Source organism: Mastomys coucha, unplaced genomic scaffold, assembly GCF_008632895.1.
Source record: "Mastomys coucha isolate ucsf_1 unplaced genomic scaffold, UCSF_Mcou_1 pScaffold20, whole genome shotgun sequence".
NCBI lineage: Eukaryota > Metazoa > Chordata > Mammalia > Rodentia > Muridae > Mastomys > Mastomys coucha.
In genome coordinates, this window is record NW_022196903.1 from 18378101 (window position 1) to 18394762 (window position 16662).

At 39.1% G+C, this 16662-nt stretch overlaps 1 protein-coding gene across 1 annotated transcript in view; it reads right to left on the reverse strand.

Annotated features, from left to right (window-relative positions):
• Positions 1 to 16662, reverse strand: part of Aass (aminoadipate-semialdehyde synthase) — a 55662-nt gene that overhangs the window by 11595 nt on the left and 27405 nt on the right. The window contains exons 12-18 of the mRNA XM_031380768.1: positions 8099 to 8158; positions 7782 to 7849; positions 4693 to 4814; positions 4377 to 4503; positions 3164 to 3274; positions 2965 to 3073; positions 1871 to 2011 (exon numbers count right to left, since the gene is read on the reverse strand). Of these exons, the coding sequence (XP_031236628.1) occupies positions 1871 to 2011; positions 2965 to 3073; positions 3164 to 3274; positions 4377 to 4503; positions 4693 to 4814; positions 7782 to 7849; positions 8099 to 8158 (738 nt within the window). The remainder of the gene's footprint in view (positions 1 to 1870; positions 2012 to 2964; positions 3074 to 3163; positions 3275 to 4376; positions 4504 to 4692; positions 4815 to 7781; positions 7850 to 8098; positions 8159 to 16662) is intronic.

The following is a 16662-nucleotide window of genomic DNA, read 5'->3' on the forward strand; positions in this document are numbered from 1 at the left end:
TAAGAATGCCCTCCATTTTAGAAATCTAGTTCAGGATGGGAGAAGGGAGAAGGGAGGAGGGAAGTGAATTCAAATTTAACAAACACAAGTTCTGCAGTCAGAAACAACTTGTTTTCTCTGTGCTCTCTGGAGCATGAAGCTCATTCTGCCGCTAATATTTGCTCAAGATTCAGGGAGTGCCAGTAAGTCTGCTGTTAGGCAGATCGCAGCCTACATTAATTCACATTACAGGACTGCTGTAGAAGCTTCCAGGCCTAGGCCTAGGGGCAGTTAGAACAGAGAAGAAAATACTCCAGGTTCAGCCCAAGCCATGTGCTCATAAAGCTTGGGTATGGCTCTCACCTCATCCCTTTATCATAGGAATTAAAATAAAACATTCATACCCTTCCTCATTCCAATGCCTGTCCCTAAAACTCTCTGCTGGCTTAGTCATATTTGACAAGCTGTGATCTAACTCATGTGTTACTCATGTGTTACTAACTCATTTGTCCTCAAGTTAGGATGCTTCTTAAAATCACTTGAAGAGATTGAAAAATGTCCCAAAGTCAAGCAAATTAAAATCTTCAGGAATCAGGTTTAGGCATTCATTCTCTTCAAACTTTCACTATAATTTAATGTGCAGCCACATCTGTCACTCATGCTGATCTTTCAGACATGAGTGACCATGACTGACAGGAACATTCATCTTGTTTCTTAGTAAATCCTTTAAAAAACAAACCCTGGGATTGCTAACTATACTCATAGCATGGATATAAACTCCTTACTCCCAGATCATGGTAATTTTATAACCTTTGACAAATCTTCATTCCTCTCATTCATCCCTACATATTATCTGAAAAAGAAATTTTCAAGTGGTCTTACCAGTTACTAACTCCCCTAACCAAAACAGTAATCTGATTATAAATGGCTTTGGGGGAGCTAGTGACATGGTTAGTAAGGAAACCTACGAGTAAGCTTGAGGACCTGAGGTCGAAACTGCAGAGTAGAAGAGAATCAGCTCCTGCTAGTCTTCTTAACCTCTAGATACGCACTGTGACTTGCACAGGCGTAGCTGCACATACACATAGGTTTCACACACAATAAAAAAAATAATATAAAAGCAATTGTACTGGCACTGAAGTTAATTGGAACTAGGGTTGAGTCTCAAGTGATGGCCTTAGCCATCCTGTCTATGCCTTAATCTCATTATTAAAAATAATAAAAATAATACTAATAATACTGTTAGATAGCATAGGCAGAAAAAAATATTAGTTTCATTTTCTGATGTACCAAACATTCCATGTGGAGGGCTACTTGTATCTAGCCATGAATTATCTGAAATCAAGACTGTCAGTCAGCTATTATAACTATCTTTGGTGCTTATCCCAAAGTCTAACATAGGGTGTGTCCTACTGAAATCACTTGAAAAATAATGTAAATATACTCAATATGTTTCATACTAAAGTCATTTGAAAGATAACCAGTATTTACATATGTAAATAAGATGAGAAATCCATTTTCAGAAGGAGCCAGGAACGGAGAATGAACACAGGATTGGTTGAAAAATTAAAGGTGACCTCGTTAAATAGAACAGAAAAATATACACTGGGAAATACCAGTGGAGACAAGGGGAAGCTCAGACTTGCCAGTAAGAGCTGGGTATTGACAGAGACTTAGCTGACTGGAAGTGAGTCCACACATCGGGTGACCACTTTTCCAGAGTTTTCTCTGAGATAGAACTGTTTGTCTAAGAGGAGGAGGCCAACTCCTTGCATGTGTGTCCATGTGCATAACCGTGGTCAGACAACACTGACACTGGGGCAAAGTGTTTGGAGTCTCTTTGCCAACCACTGCAGCTGTTTATCTCTAAGGTCCCATGATGCCCCTTTACCTTCCCATTGAGCAGATAGCTAGCAGGTTGCATGATGTTCATCAAGACTCCCACTGGACTCCAGCTGAACTTATATCGCAAGGGATTATCTGAATGCTCAGGGGCTGGAAGGCCACCACAGTAGGAAACATAAGATTCAATCTGCAAGTTGAAAAATAAATAGAATCAATAATATTAAGAAGACTGATTATCAAGTTATTAACTAGGGCTAATGATATCAATCTGGTGAATATGCTATCATTTATTTTTTGAAGTTATTGAGGTTTTCAAATATACATCCTCAAAGTCAAACACTTATTAACACAGATTATATATACAGATGTACACACATATATATGTATATGAAAAAATATATAAACTCTGCTAGAGATAATGGCTAAATTTTCATTCAGTTAAAAATTCAACTGTTAGAGCTGCAGAGATGGGTCAGTACTTAAGAGTGCTTACTGCTCTTGCAGAGAACCATGTTCTTCCCAGGACCCACACCCCAGCCATCTTGGAAAATCCAATAACCTCTTATAGCTCCTCAGGGCATACACGCATGTGTGTTTATGTACATGCAAACATATACATACATATAAATGAAAATAAAACAAGTCTTTAAAATAAATAAATAAAAATCCAACTATTAATTCACTTTTTCTTTGTCAGTTCCTATAAGTTTTATATCCCAAAACATACATATGTATATATATATGTGTATATATATGTATACATATGCAAAAACCCCAAATCACTTCATTTGAGTGGCCATATTTATATATACAGTTATTCTTTGTTTTGTGTAATTGCTTAATTAAACAACAGATTAATGTCCCAAAGGTCTTTTTCTAACTTCTAAATGCAAAATCTTATCAAAGAATCTGTCTCAAAGGCAAGAATCTTTAAGAAACAAAATTAATACAATAACACCTATTTCTCTAGAACTGTTACTAAGACCCAAGTTGTTGTTTGACTCTGCAGATATATCTATTGGTTCTGTAGTTTTTGTAATTCCCAGTCAAATCAAGAGCTGTAGTCTAGCAAATCACTAATGAGAAGCAAAAGATGACCCTCTATCTCCTGAGCGGAATTCTGCACAGAACGCGGCTCACCGTGGCTCCCAGCTCTTTGGCTCTATCAATTGTTTCCATTGCCAACATGTGATCAAGGCCAGGATCTAATCCCAATTCACCAATGACTGTGATGCCAGCATCATCCACACTGCCATAGGTGGAAAAGAAGAAAACAGAAAGGTCAGACACAGAAGAGGAACGATCCCAAGGCAGAACCTTACTAGAGACAGGGACATACCTCTTTTCCAGTTCTTTCATGGCTGGTGTGATGTAGCTTGCAGTGACCATATTAACCTTGCTTTCGATGCAGGCCTTGGCCACAACAGGATGCAGCACGTAAGGCAATAAGCTGGAAACAGAGGGAGAAGGGATTCAGACGCTTTGGTTTCCAATCCTCCCTCCCTTTCAGGATGCTTGAACTACACCACAGCTCAGTCCTAAGAAAATGACCAAACTAAAGAATTCTCTGAGAAATGACTAAGGACTTCTGAACTACAGAGCAGATTTATCCTGTTGTCTACCACACAATGATCTTTACTAACCCTCTCTGTATTTTTTCTTTGTAATTTTTTTTTACATTCACTCATTATGCATGTCTATGTATGCATGCTACATATCTGAATCACAAATATCTCCATAACTCAGAAATTCTATTTCTAGTTTTCTAACACTATGCATAGGCATACAGTTGCCAAAGGGCAAACACTGAAGTGTGTCTAGCAGCCCCAATCAAAACAGCTAAATTCCATCAAAGTCACAAGAGTATTAATGGTATGTTCACACAGTAGCGCATACACAGTTGAGTCTCAAAATCACAATATCAAATGAATGACAGCAGTCACTAACAAGGACATACTGAATGATTCAATTCTGCAGACTTTGAAATCTTGAAAAAAAAAACTAATCTAGATGTTAGAAGAAATAATAGTGTATATGGGATAGGGCCCACAAGTTTACAAAGGTTAATAAGAGGGCTTGTGGGATATCATAAACATTGTTTCTTGATGTGGATAGTGGTTAGAAAATGTGTTAACAATGTAGCAATTCACTGAGCAACATAGTTGTGTTTTTTTTATTCAAGAGTGTGTGTGGATGTGGATGTGCCTGTGAGTGTGCACATACACACTTGCAAGAGGAAGAGTGAGAGAAAGACATTAAAAGATAGAGAGACAGAGAAACAAAAAGACAGAGAGTCAGAGACAGAAACAATATTACCAAGTATCCCAGACTAGCCTCAAACTTTCAATTCTCCTGTTTTGGCCTCAAGTAAGTGCTGGAAATATAGGAAGGCACCACCACACCACACTATCCTCATGCTTATTTATATTTTCATACATATGTTCTTCAATTAAATGTTTGTGAGAGAGAAGCCAGAGGAGGAAAGAGCAAGGAGGAAAGAGAGACAGGGAGAAAATAAGAGAAGATTAAAACAACTTTCTGTCGCTCACTACCTGATAACAAGATCCTGGGATTCTACCAGGGATTGCAGCTTTTCTTCTTGCTTGCCAACGGTCACGCGGACAGGGTTAATATTGTATTTCTTGCTCAGCTGTTGCATTTGGTTCATCATGTCAGAGCCTATTTCAAGAATACAAAAAAAATCTACCTTTTTTTAGATTTCCTTCCACTGGAGACATTTTCATATCTCCACAACTTTTCAAAACTTAGAGATAAAAAAAATCCACTAAAGCTCAGATTCAATAGGCAATGAAATTAGTTTTTCTTCTTTCTTTAAAAAAAAAAAGAAAAAGAAAAAATCCTCATTACCTAATGTTATTTCTATATTGTTGTCTCTTGACAGATACTCCAAAACAGGCCCGGATACATAGCCAGACCCAAGAACCAGAACCTTCTTCTTGGAACTCATTGAAAGGAATTGAATACGTTCTCTGTTTGAAAAACAAGGGGAGGGGTATAATTAAGTTTATGTCTTCTAAAAAACAAAATCTTGTGATTCCCCACATGATATACAAATCACCCTGCACTGCTTCCAGAAAGAATGTCCCAGGAATTCCTTAGTCCAACAGTCTACATCATTTGTTTTAGATCTTGTATACTAGACCCTAGCCTCTGAGATGCTCAAGGTCTTCAGACTTCCATGAATTCGTGGGGCTAGAATGAGGACTTGGACTGTTTTTTTCTCTGCTTACTTATAGTTGAGTAACTTGGTTCATAACTTTGTCCTCCCAGAACTAATTACTCAAAATTATCTTGGGTCTAGATGAGGGATACCTTATTTTTTCCTCACCACAGTCCAAGGAAGCTACAATCTAAACAATGGCTTAATGTTACCTGCATCAAAACCTGTTTTGTCTGATATCTTTAGACTAATGTAAGAGATTAAGACTAGAAAGTATTTTAATTCTTGACCCATATATTGTTAAAAGTTGTACTTTTTGGAAAGAGAACTTTAAACACATGATAACCTCCATGGTAGTGAAGGGGTTCTTGCTCAACTATAATCCTTTATTGTTTACTTCATTTTGTTTTGAGTGTGGGAGTGATTATCAAATGCTTTCAATGGAGATTCTCAGATGTCCTCATGCATCTATAGGCATAGTCTGGTATGGGGGAGTTCACAGCAAACTCGGATGGTGGGGTCTTTAGGGTATTCTCACACTGTAATCTGCCGACCTTTCCATTTGTAATAAGTAAATAAATACTAATAGAAAATGTTCCCATCCATCTTCCCCAGAAACACATGCATACTACTGATAAAAGATCTCCTTCAACTATGACCCCCATCCATTTAACTGAAAGGACCACCATTACCTGTTTATTAGGTATTCTTTCCAGTAGAACCTTATATAATTTGTATAAATAAAACATTATTTTGATGTACCAATATAAATTGTTTAAAACACTCCTGGATTCCAATTCAGTCCACATCAAATTCCAGGTTAATAGTCACTGTGCTAAGCAGTGAAAAGAATATAAGACTAAAGTAAATTCTCTTTCTAGGTAAGCTCTCCATTATCAGATTTCTGCCTTAAGAATACACTAGGGAATGAACGTAGGCAGTTCCAGTAACTGCAACCAATCAGCCCAGCTGCCCCAGGAAATCTGATGCACAGACTGAAGAAATGACAGACGGGTTGACACATCATTACTATCACAGTAAGGAACCATCCAGGTAACAAGGATAAAGAGAATGATAAATAACAAGCAAATATGATGCTTCCCTATAAGAAACTCTCCTACAGAACTACAAAGGCGGTTAGAATATTAGAATTTAGAATTCTTTTAGATTTTAGAATTCTTTAGAAAGAATTAAATACTCAAGTGTTTAATGTCAGAAGATTCCATTGCCACCTTTAAGTCAGCAGTTCTATGCAAACTCAAACATATAAGAAACACACACACACATGCACACATATATGTGTGTACATATGTATATGTGTATGTATATGTACATGTATGTACATATATACATATGTGTATGTATGTATGTATACACAAAAAAGAAAAAAGAAAAAAAAAACCTGATTCTGGCACATCTCTTTATTTCTTGTAGCAAAAACCACTTTTAAAAAAAAAAGATAAGGTAGGTGTTCTCTTGAGTCTGTTCTCCCCCTGGCTTCTGCCAGCAATTCAGTTTGTATGCTATTTTTCAAAATGTGAAAAGACTAGAGCAAGCACAGCCTGTGGGGGAAAACAAGACAATTTCAAGAACCATCAGTGTTTCCTGACTCTGAGCAGGAGAGTCATTTAGGGAAGCACGGGGCTGGCTTGAGAGACTCATAGGCTCTTTCAGGCACCTTTCTCTGCTCACCAGCTGCCTTCTTCACTGTCTCTATTCATTTCTATTCATGACCCTACTTTGCTAAACATCATCCTGAACAAATCAAAGTCCACACCTTCAACAAATCCCAAGCAGAAAGTACCACAGAAAGCGTTCCATGCTGACTTCCACTGGGGGAAAAATACTTTAGAAATCACTGTGTGCAACCAGACGAGGAACCACAGAACTGTTCAAACAGCAGCACTGCTCGCAGGCCAGACCCCAGCGGATCTGAACCGCTGTGGGGATGCTATGCTGTTCTTCAAAGAAAAAGCATTCACGCTGGTTTCAGCTGTTTTCTAACATATTTCAGCTGGTTTCTAACATATCAAAATGTACATGCTATATAAACCTAATATTAATCACTCATTGAAATCTTTAATATATTCATCAAATCCAAGGTAAGAATAAAGTGCAATATCAGAAGTTTTTTGTGTGTATGTATGTGAATATATAAGTTTGATTTCTATAATTGAAAGTATCTCACCAGTTCAAGAAGTATTTATGAGGCAAATTACTGGAAGAGTGTGGACTTAAGTTCAGTTTTATATGGCAATTTTCATACCCCAAGTATCTCAATAGCTTTTGAAAGGCCAGCAGTCTGGTGACATATGGCCTACGGAGGCCATTACACATGTGGGGGCAGGCGGCACAGGCTTGGGTTTACAGCCTGGCTTTGTGGATACAGAATGTTTTCTAATTCCTCCTTTAACAGCTCTAAGGCACTCTTTACAGTCCCTGAGAGCTGCCACCATGGGCAGACGGGGAGGTGTCTGGGCTCTGTACTGCACAGACTTGGAATTGGCCTGCACAACTGGAATTTCCATATTAGCTAACTATTTTTATGAACTTATTAAGATTTACTTTTTTTTTCACTTCTCTCTTTTATCTGATTTCTTTTTTCATTTTTATTGATTTATTTATTTATTAAATATTTTCTTCATTTACATTTCAAATGATATCCTCTTTTCCCATTTCCACTCTGAATAACAACAAAAAACAACCCTATTCCCTGCCCCCTTCCCCTGCTCACCAACCCTCTTTTTCCCACTTCCTGGTTTTTAACAGTACGTACCTGCTTTCTCGGAGTTTCTGTATATATTTGAATTTGTCAGTCAATAGACCATTGGATGTAATCACTGCCTAGACGTGTATACACAAGACATTCCTTTAGTATTCAGCATTTATTTCTAGGAGTACAGACACATGACTGTTGGAAGAGATAGATTAACTGAGATATGGGAGAGGGATGGGGAGAGAAAAGAATGGGAAGGACAGAAACAGAGAGGTGTCAGGAACGGAGGAGAAGAATGCACATCGATTGCAAAGAGAAGAATCGAAAAGGACAGTAGGAAAAGATTACATTCACGGGAAGAAATTCTCATAACTTACATCTCGAACCACCGGAGAGAAGTTCTGGCTTTCCAGAGGCTGTGACGCATCTGATAACAACTGTGGAGAAAGAGAGCAGGGGGAGAGATAATCAAAACCCCAACCATAGCCGAATGGCACTTATCATCAGACTAAAACTCTGCTTAAAGAAAAGGTTTTCTGAATACTGCTGAATATAAGTGAATGTCCATAAAAATCTATAGATAGTTCCATGTGAAGAAATATAACGTTGCAAGACAAGGTCTAATATTAAAACTAAAATTTGATTGTAATCATCTAAAAACACTGTGTATTATATTAGCAGAGTATTATATTAAGTTTCCCTAGTATTGGAACCATAGTCTTCTCTCTGAGTCCCTCTGTCCCATCCCAAAACTTCAAGCTGTTCCATGAGAAGCAGCCAAGCTCACCAACCTCACTGCAGACCCTTTAGTTATATTTAGTTTTATGAGTAACAAAACACTTCAAAACTCGGGAAGAATGACTCGACCAAGTAGAGCTCAAAATGGTATCTATAATCTGCCCATTTTCTTTGAAGATTGAATCAAATAGATATTGAGAGAAAACACTTTCTCCCTCTCTCCCTCTCTCCCTGCAACCTCAGGCAGAGTTTCTCTCTTAGCACTGGCCTTGAACTCACAGAGCTCTACCTGCCTCTTGGAGTACTGGGATTAAAAGTATGAGCCATCACACCTGGCCCATGTCTGACCACACCTGAAAAGCCTTCTCTTTTTCTCAAGACCCAGAGGCCAACAGAGTATCAGTCAGAACTTTCTGAGGTCAAGGTCTAGAACACTTACCCAAATAAGAAACAAGTCATTACACTGGGGGAGGGGATGTATAATAGAAACAGAATAGAACATTGTTTTTTGTCCATCTGAAGCAGATAGTCAACAAATAGCTATTGAATCCAAGAGAAATGAAACTTCCTTATCATTCCCAAGCCTGTGCCCTGTCATATCACAGAGTCTGTATGGACTTTAAGTCAAAAGTGAAAAACTAACAAAAATGTACCAATAAAATGACTTCTAATAGCATTCTGTTATACCCATAGATCAATGCCTTGCTGCGCCACCGTGAGGGAAACTTCCTCCTACAGCAGGTGGGAGCAAACAGAGAGCCACAGCCAGACATCATGCAGAGAGTGAGAGGCCTTGGAACACTCAGCCCTAAGTGGAATATTTCCATGAAATCCCTCTCAGCAAGGTTCAGGAAACCCTGTGGAAGAGGAGGCAGAAAGAGGATGAGAGCCAGAGGGGAAGGAGGACACCAAGGAGACAAGGTTCTCTGAGTCAACAGGACCAAAGCTCACATGAGCTCACAGACTGACACAGCATGCACAGGGCCTGTTCTGGTCTGTACCAGCTCCTTTTATATATATATATTTTTTATTAGATATTTTCTTTATTTACATGTAAATTTCTCCATTCCCAGTTTCCCCTCCAAAAAACAAAGAAACAAACAAAAACAACAAAAACAAACCCCTGTTGCTTCCCCCCTCCCCATTGTACCAGCACCTTTACAGATATATTCTGGCTTCCAATTTAGTGGTTTTCTGGGATTCAAGGGTGTGAATGAGTGAGTCTCTGCAACTTCTCTTGGGCTCTTTTTCTCCTGTTTACTTGTTTCATCCAATTCTGATTGTGTTAGTCTTTGTTTTATCTTATTCTATTCCATTTCACTATTATTTTATTATGCCTAGAGGCCTGTTGGTTTTTTTTTTTTTTCCCTAATGACAGATACAAAGTAGATCCTGATAAGAAGGGAGGTGGGGAGAAGCAAGAAGGAGTGGAGAGAGGAAAAACCGTAATCAGAAATACATTATATGAGAAAAAAAAATCTATTTTCAATAAAAGGAAAAAATGCTGATGAAGAAAAAAAAAGTAAAAATGAGGGAAAATATAGCAGCATGTATACTCTAAAATAGTTCCTGTTAAAGTTTGGAAGAGAGAGATCCCCACAGCTCACGAGCCTGACTGAGCACTTGGTAGCAACGTTTTGGAGAATCGTGGAGCCTTTGGGGCTGTGCAGCTGAAGACTGTGGGACACTGAGGGTGGACCTTGAGGTCTATAGTTTAGCTCTGTCCTTGACCTTTCTTTACTTCTGGATCCTCCCAAATATGGTCAAGCACCCACATGTTCCTGCCACCACCACTGAGGGTCATCACTTCTGCCACGTGCTCAAATAAACTTTTCTTCTCTTAGTTGCTTTTTGTTAGATACTTGATCACAGAGCAACGAGAAAAGCTATCCAGGAAGTCGATACAGGCAAGTGAGGCCTTTGCTATGATGAACTGGTCCTTAGGAGTCATAGTCCTTTGTGGCAAGTTTATTAGAGAAATATGGTAGAATGTGGAGTTGCTGGCTAGAGAAGCTGTCAAATACCACAAGCACAGCTTAATAGGCCATTCTGATGGGAACTGGAAAGACCAAAATGTCAATGGGGAGGTATATTGTAATGTATGGGACCATGGAGTTCAGACATAAATAGGACATTATCAGGAACTAGACTGGAAGTCATTTGTGTTACTTTCTTGGAAAAAGTCCAGGTTTAGCCAGGCAGTGGTGATGCATGCCTTTAATCCCAGCACCTGGGAGGCAGAGACAGATCTCTGAGTTCGAGGCCAGCCTGGACTACAGATTGAGTTCCAGGACAGGGCTACACAGAGAAACCCTGTCTTGAAAAAAAAAAAAGTCCAGTTGTTCATGCTCATGTCCAAAAATTTAACTGAAGTCAACTTCAAAAGTGATGGACTAGGGACTAGGTGGCTGGAAAGATTGCTCAACAGTTAAGAGCACTTGTTGCTCTTGCAGAAGACCCAGGTTTGTTTCCCAGAACTTGCATAATGGCTCACAGTGAGCTATAAGAAACGTATGCACTTACAATTCAGTAAATATTTTTAAGAAACTAAGTAGGGAACTAATTTGTTCAGTGGAGAAAAATTTGAAGACAGTGTAACCATTCAGAGTATGTTTCAGAGTATTACTGTGTTTGCTGTGTTTACCCATATTTACTGTGAGAATGAGCAAAAATTCCCAGAACCCACACAGCGATGAGAGAATGGATTGCACACACAGGCAGCAGCAGCACATGTGCACACACACACACACACACACACACACACACTAATAAATAAAAATTTTAAATTAATCTATAGAACATAACAATTAAACAAAATAAAACAAATGTAGTAACAAGACCTGATAAAGTACTAGGTTAAGCTCATTCATGAACACAAATGTAAAGATGGTTTGATTTGAAAATCAGTTGACAGAAATTATCATATAAGCAAATCAAAATCATATAACCATGATGAATGTAAAATATAACAATCATTATAATAGTTCAAAAGTCTTTGATATATAAAAATGTATTAAAAATGTATAGCAAATGTCAGACTTACTGATAAAACTATTCTGTAATGGGGGGAAGAAACCAGAGAGTAAGAGGATGGGGAGAGAGGCTGTCAAATACCAACTTCTAAGTACGACACAGAAATTACAACCATGAACTCACAGTAAATGGCTATTGTACTGGCATTAGGTCCACAGAAGTTGGCCCTTCTTGGCACTAAGCTACTGAGAGGACTGAACTGAATTGTAGAGTTCACTGCTGATCTACTGACAACCAGTGAGTTGAGGGGAGGCATGGTGTCCACTTGTATGCCCTCTGGTAGTCAGATCAAGTTCTGACAGTTAGTCCCCACACGCAACCACACAGACAGCTCTGATTAAACTCTGAAGAACACTAAACAAAACCAAAGTAAATAAATTCTAAAAAGAAACCAGGGTGGGACTGTTAGACGTAGGAGAAGAAACATTGGAGAAGACAGGAGAAACGATAACCAGAATACATAGTGTGTATACATAAAACTTAAAAAGGATTTAAAGAGACAAAGACACAAGTTGCCTGCTATTATTATTCACCATAAATGCACAAATATCTTTCAACAGATAGCAAAATCTTCAGGGTTAGATGTCAGGACAGCAGGTTAGAAGTCTGGAACTTTTGAAAAGAAGAGTGGGAAAGGTACTGGATATGGACAAAGAGGCATGGGGGATGATAAAGTGTGGGTGTCTGACTTTTGACCCAGGGTTCTCATTGTAATGTGACCATTTTCAGGGTTTTTTTTTTCCTTAAATAGTAGGATATTTCATTTTTGAGATTATAACATTTCTTCCTTTCCTTTTCCTCTCTCCAAGCCCTCATATATCTTCTATAACCATGCAAAACTTCCAGTTGTAGGACTAGGATACCAACCCTGCCACAAAATCTATAACCTACAACCTGCCATGCCTGCAAGATGCTCAGGGACAAAAGTGGCTCACAGTTTGTGGGAGTGGCCAACCAATGACTAGTCTAATCTGAGTTCCACACCAGGAGAGGAGGTTGATGCCTGTCGCAGCCTAGATGGCCAGGATCTAGAAGCTGGATAGCTCAGAGACTTAGGGTAGAACCAAACAAGACTGAGCAAAATAAAATAAAATAAAATATAAAAAGTTAACAAAATGATTCCTAATGATATTCTGCTGTACTCATAGAATCAGTGCCTAGCCCTGTCTTCAACAGAAAAGCTTCTTCCCCTAGCTGATAACAGATGCAGAAACCCCCAGTCAAACATTAGGTATGGCTTAGGGAACCCCACTGAAGATGGGAGAGGAAGCATCAGTACAAAAGGGGTTGAGGATACCAAGAGAACAAAGCCCACAGAACCAACTCAGAACGGCTCATAGGGGCCCGCATGGGTCTTCACTGGGTCTTCCCTGCATACATGGCTCTTTACGCTGGGGCTTTTTAGTAGTCCTAACAATGCTCCAATCTGACTCTTTTGTCTGCATATGGGACCCTTTTCCTCCTACTGGGTTGCCTCGTCCAGCCTTGATATGAGGATTTGTGCCCAGTCTTACTGCATCTTGTTATGCTGAATTTAGTTGATATCTCTGGGAGGCCTGTTCTGTTCTGAAGGGAAATGGAGGAGGAGTGGATCTTGGGGAGAGGAGATGTGGGGAGCACTGAGATAATAAGAGTTAAGGGGAGGCTGAGGTCACAATGTATTGCATGGGAGAAGAATAAATACAAATTTAAAAAGAAAAATTGGTAGTCGTATCCATCCACATGACTAACTGATATTCAACATTTATCAGAATACAAATTGGGCTAAAATATATAATTTCCACACTGAAAAGGAAGACTTAAAGCCAGGATTTGCCAGCACTTCTGGCTACTCTAATACTCTGCTGGAGCCAAGGTAACTCAAATCCACTTTCTAGCACCAGGCAGTTTCATGTTAAATTAGGGGACTAAGCTCTTACAAACTATCCCTCCTTTAAATACTAGGTGTAAACCCTAGAAAAAAGTTCAGGCAATAAACAACTATACAAGGGGTTTAGAAACAGAGGGACAGCAGGTTTGGAGAGAAGCATCAGAACAGAGGAGCATCCACGGGAATAGCCAAGTTTCCCAGGTTTGGTGTTGCTTTGACACGAGCCCTGGGTGATGTTCTAGTTTCTTTCTGTCATTGTCATAAACCATACTGACCAAAGACACTTACTTGAGAAGAGAGTTTTATTTTGGCTTACCAGTTGTAGTCCATCATGTAAGGAAGTCTGGCCAAGAACTTAAAGAAATCATGGAGGAAGGCTACTTGCTGTCTTTCCTGCTCATGCTGCACTAGCTTTGAAATACAGCCCAGGACCACCTACCCAAGCAGCAATGCTGGCAACAATGCTGGGGCCCTTCTACATCAACTGATAAGCAAGACAACCATGTCCAGAATCCACAAATGAGACTGATGGATACAATCCCTCAGGTGATTCAATTCCTCAAAGCATTGGTTCCTGTCGGGGGATTCTAGGCTGATCAATGGACAAGATTAATCAGGACAAGTGGAGAAGTAACAACTGGAAACAAACCAGGCCCAGAGCAACTGGACTCCAGAGTATTAGGGGTAAAAAAATGGTAGGTTCAGGAAAAGGGAGGTCAGCTTTTCTGTAAGGCTTTTCTGTCTCATGACCTACACACACTGAGCAAGTGCAGGCCAGGGTACAGTACACATTCAAGTAGAGATAAAAGACCCTCATTTTATTTAAGCTAGATAGCTCCAGAGATGAGACATAATTTTAAATTTGGGTCTAAACAAGTTGAGTCTAAACTTGACTTTTTAAATAAATTCACTATTTTTTCAGAATCCTCACAACATAACATTTACAGCATCCAGAATACTTTCCCTATGACCTCTTCCCGAAGGTGGACACAATCCACAAACTTCAACCTCAAATTTGCCCAGAGTATTCCCTCTTTCACAGGTTTATCTCCCATGATTTTGGTTACTCAGTCAATTACAGCCTGAAAATAATCAATAGAAATTTCTGAAATCAACTATTAATAAGTTTGAAGTGTATATAACCTTCTGAGTAGCAGATATAATTGTGTGTTTTCCTGCTGCATCTCATTTGACAGTGCATTCGTACTGCACATGCTTCCCACACACAGGCAACATTAGAAGCCATCTTGGATCTTGAATCAGCTGTGGTAGTGTTTCAGTAGCTTAATGCTAAGTCCCCAGGCAACTTTCACCTGGCTTTATCACACAGGCATGGCTATTAAGTTACCAAGAGCAAGAAAGGTATGCAATGTGCAAGGTTTTTTGAGACTGAGAGACCACACTGACATAAATTTTATAAGATATTCTTATCAGTGCTGTATTTCATAATAAGTTATTATCAGTCTCTTACTGAACCACATTTTTCAATTAAACTTTGTCATAAGTATGCATGTATAGAGAAGATACATGTGTAGGCTCTAATATTATGTATAGTTTCAGACATTATCTGGGGATTCACAGAATGTGTCCCCCACAGATAGGAGAACATAACATAAAGACCACAAAAATGGCTTTTAAAACTATATTTCATGTGATAAAGAAAAATACATTCATAATAAGAAAATCAGGGAGTTGGGCCGTGGTGGCACACCACTTTAATCACAGCACTTAGGAGGCAGAGACAGATGAATCTCTGTGGTTGATGCCAGTCTGGTCTACAGAGCAAATTCCAGGACAGCCAAGGCTACACAGAGAAACTCTATCTCAAAACAAACAAACAAACAAACAGTATTGATAAGTGTCAGAAGCCTCAAACCAGACCAATGACTCTCTGCAGTGAACATCTGCAAGCAAGTCAGTGTGGAGAAGAGGGTCTACTATGACACGCTACGGCTTCCACAATTAGAGTTTTTCTCTTTTGTGGGGAACATTGTAAGCAAAGGTGGGTATGAAGGGACAGCAGAGTAAATGGGATTGGGTTGCATGATGTGATGTTTACAAAGAATCAACAAAAAGTTAAACCATAATAAAAGTAAAAATAAAAACCAATAAAATAAATTGATGACAATGGTGGTGATGGTGGTGGTGGTGGTGGTGGTGGTGGTGGTGGTAGTGGTGGTGGTGGTGATAAAATTATGGAGATTCTCAGCATGGAAAAAGAAAACTACCAAGAAACAAATAATTACTAATCTGAAGTTAAAAAGTGTACAAACAGGCTTGACACCAGGATAAAAACTACTATGGCATTTACAGACCTGAAGCATTCTTGTGAATTATGAAGGCTCCTATACTCTCACACACATATCCATACATACATACATACGTACATACATTTAATTAATAATAATGATAATAAATATTGTTTTAAAAATAAAACTAGTCAGCAGAAAACAATGAAAGGAAAGTGAATATAAAATAGAGCTGTGACATTTATTATTCCTTTTCCCCCTAGACTCACATATAAGCACTGAGACATTTACATCTCTAGAATGTTAAAACTTCCAGATGGGGATCTGAGTGATACCCTGAGTCACAAATCTAGCTGATGCCCACTCTCAGTTGCCATTGATGCTCTCTTAATGCCTCTGCCTCCCCTCAGAGCCAAGTCCAGACACACTGCAGACTCAGCCTGCATTGGCAGAGGATAGAAGGGAGAACTACCTCCCTCAACTTGTCCTCTGACCTCCACAGGTATTCACAGCGCAAGCATACTGCTGTATACACAAGTGCACATCCAAACACATCAACAAGCAAAAACACTATGTTTCCACAGTATTTTCTAATGTGCGTATCCTCTAATTTCTCCCATTAACCCTTTGGTTACACAGAGAAGACAACTTGAGAGCAGACGTTTTGATTATTCTCCCACTGTTCGCTATGGTCCCATTTCACAGTGGAAGAGAAATGGAGAATGAAGACACAAGAGCTGCTGTTTATAAGTTAGGAATCTCTGTCAGAGGCTGACTGCTGTTAGCAATAAAAACACAACGCATGGTAAGTCTGAACCCGAGATAAACACTGATTGAAGAAAGAGTTTCTTTGGTAAACAGAACAGGATTTAGATTACACTGCATCTCAGAAGTCAGTCACAAGAGACTGGAACACCCCCCACCCCAGGCATAAGCCATCACTAAGCACGGCACTGGTGACTGACACCCAGTGATATTTTGTATACTTCCAATTGTTCCGATCTATTAATTGTATCACAGTAAAAACGCCCTCAATATAAGTTGATCTAGA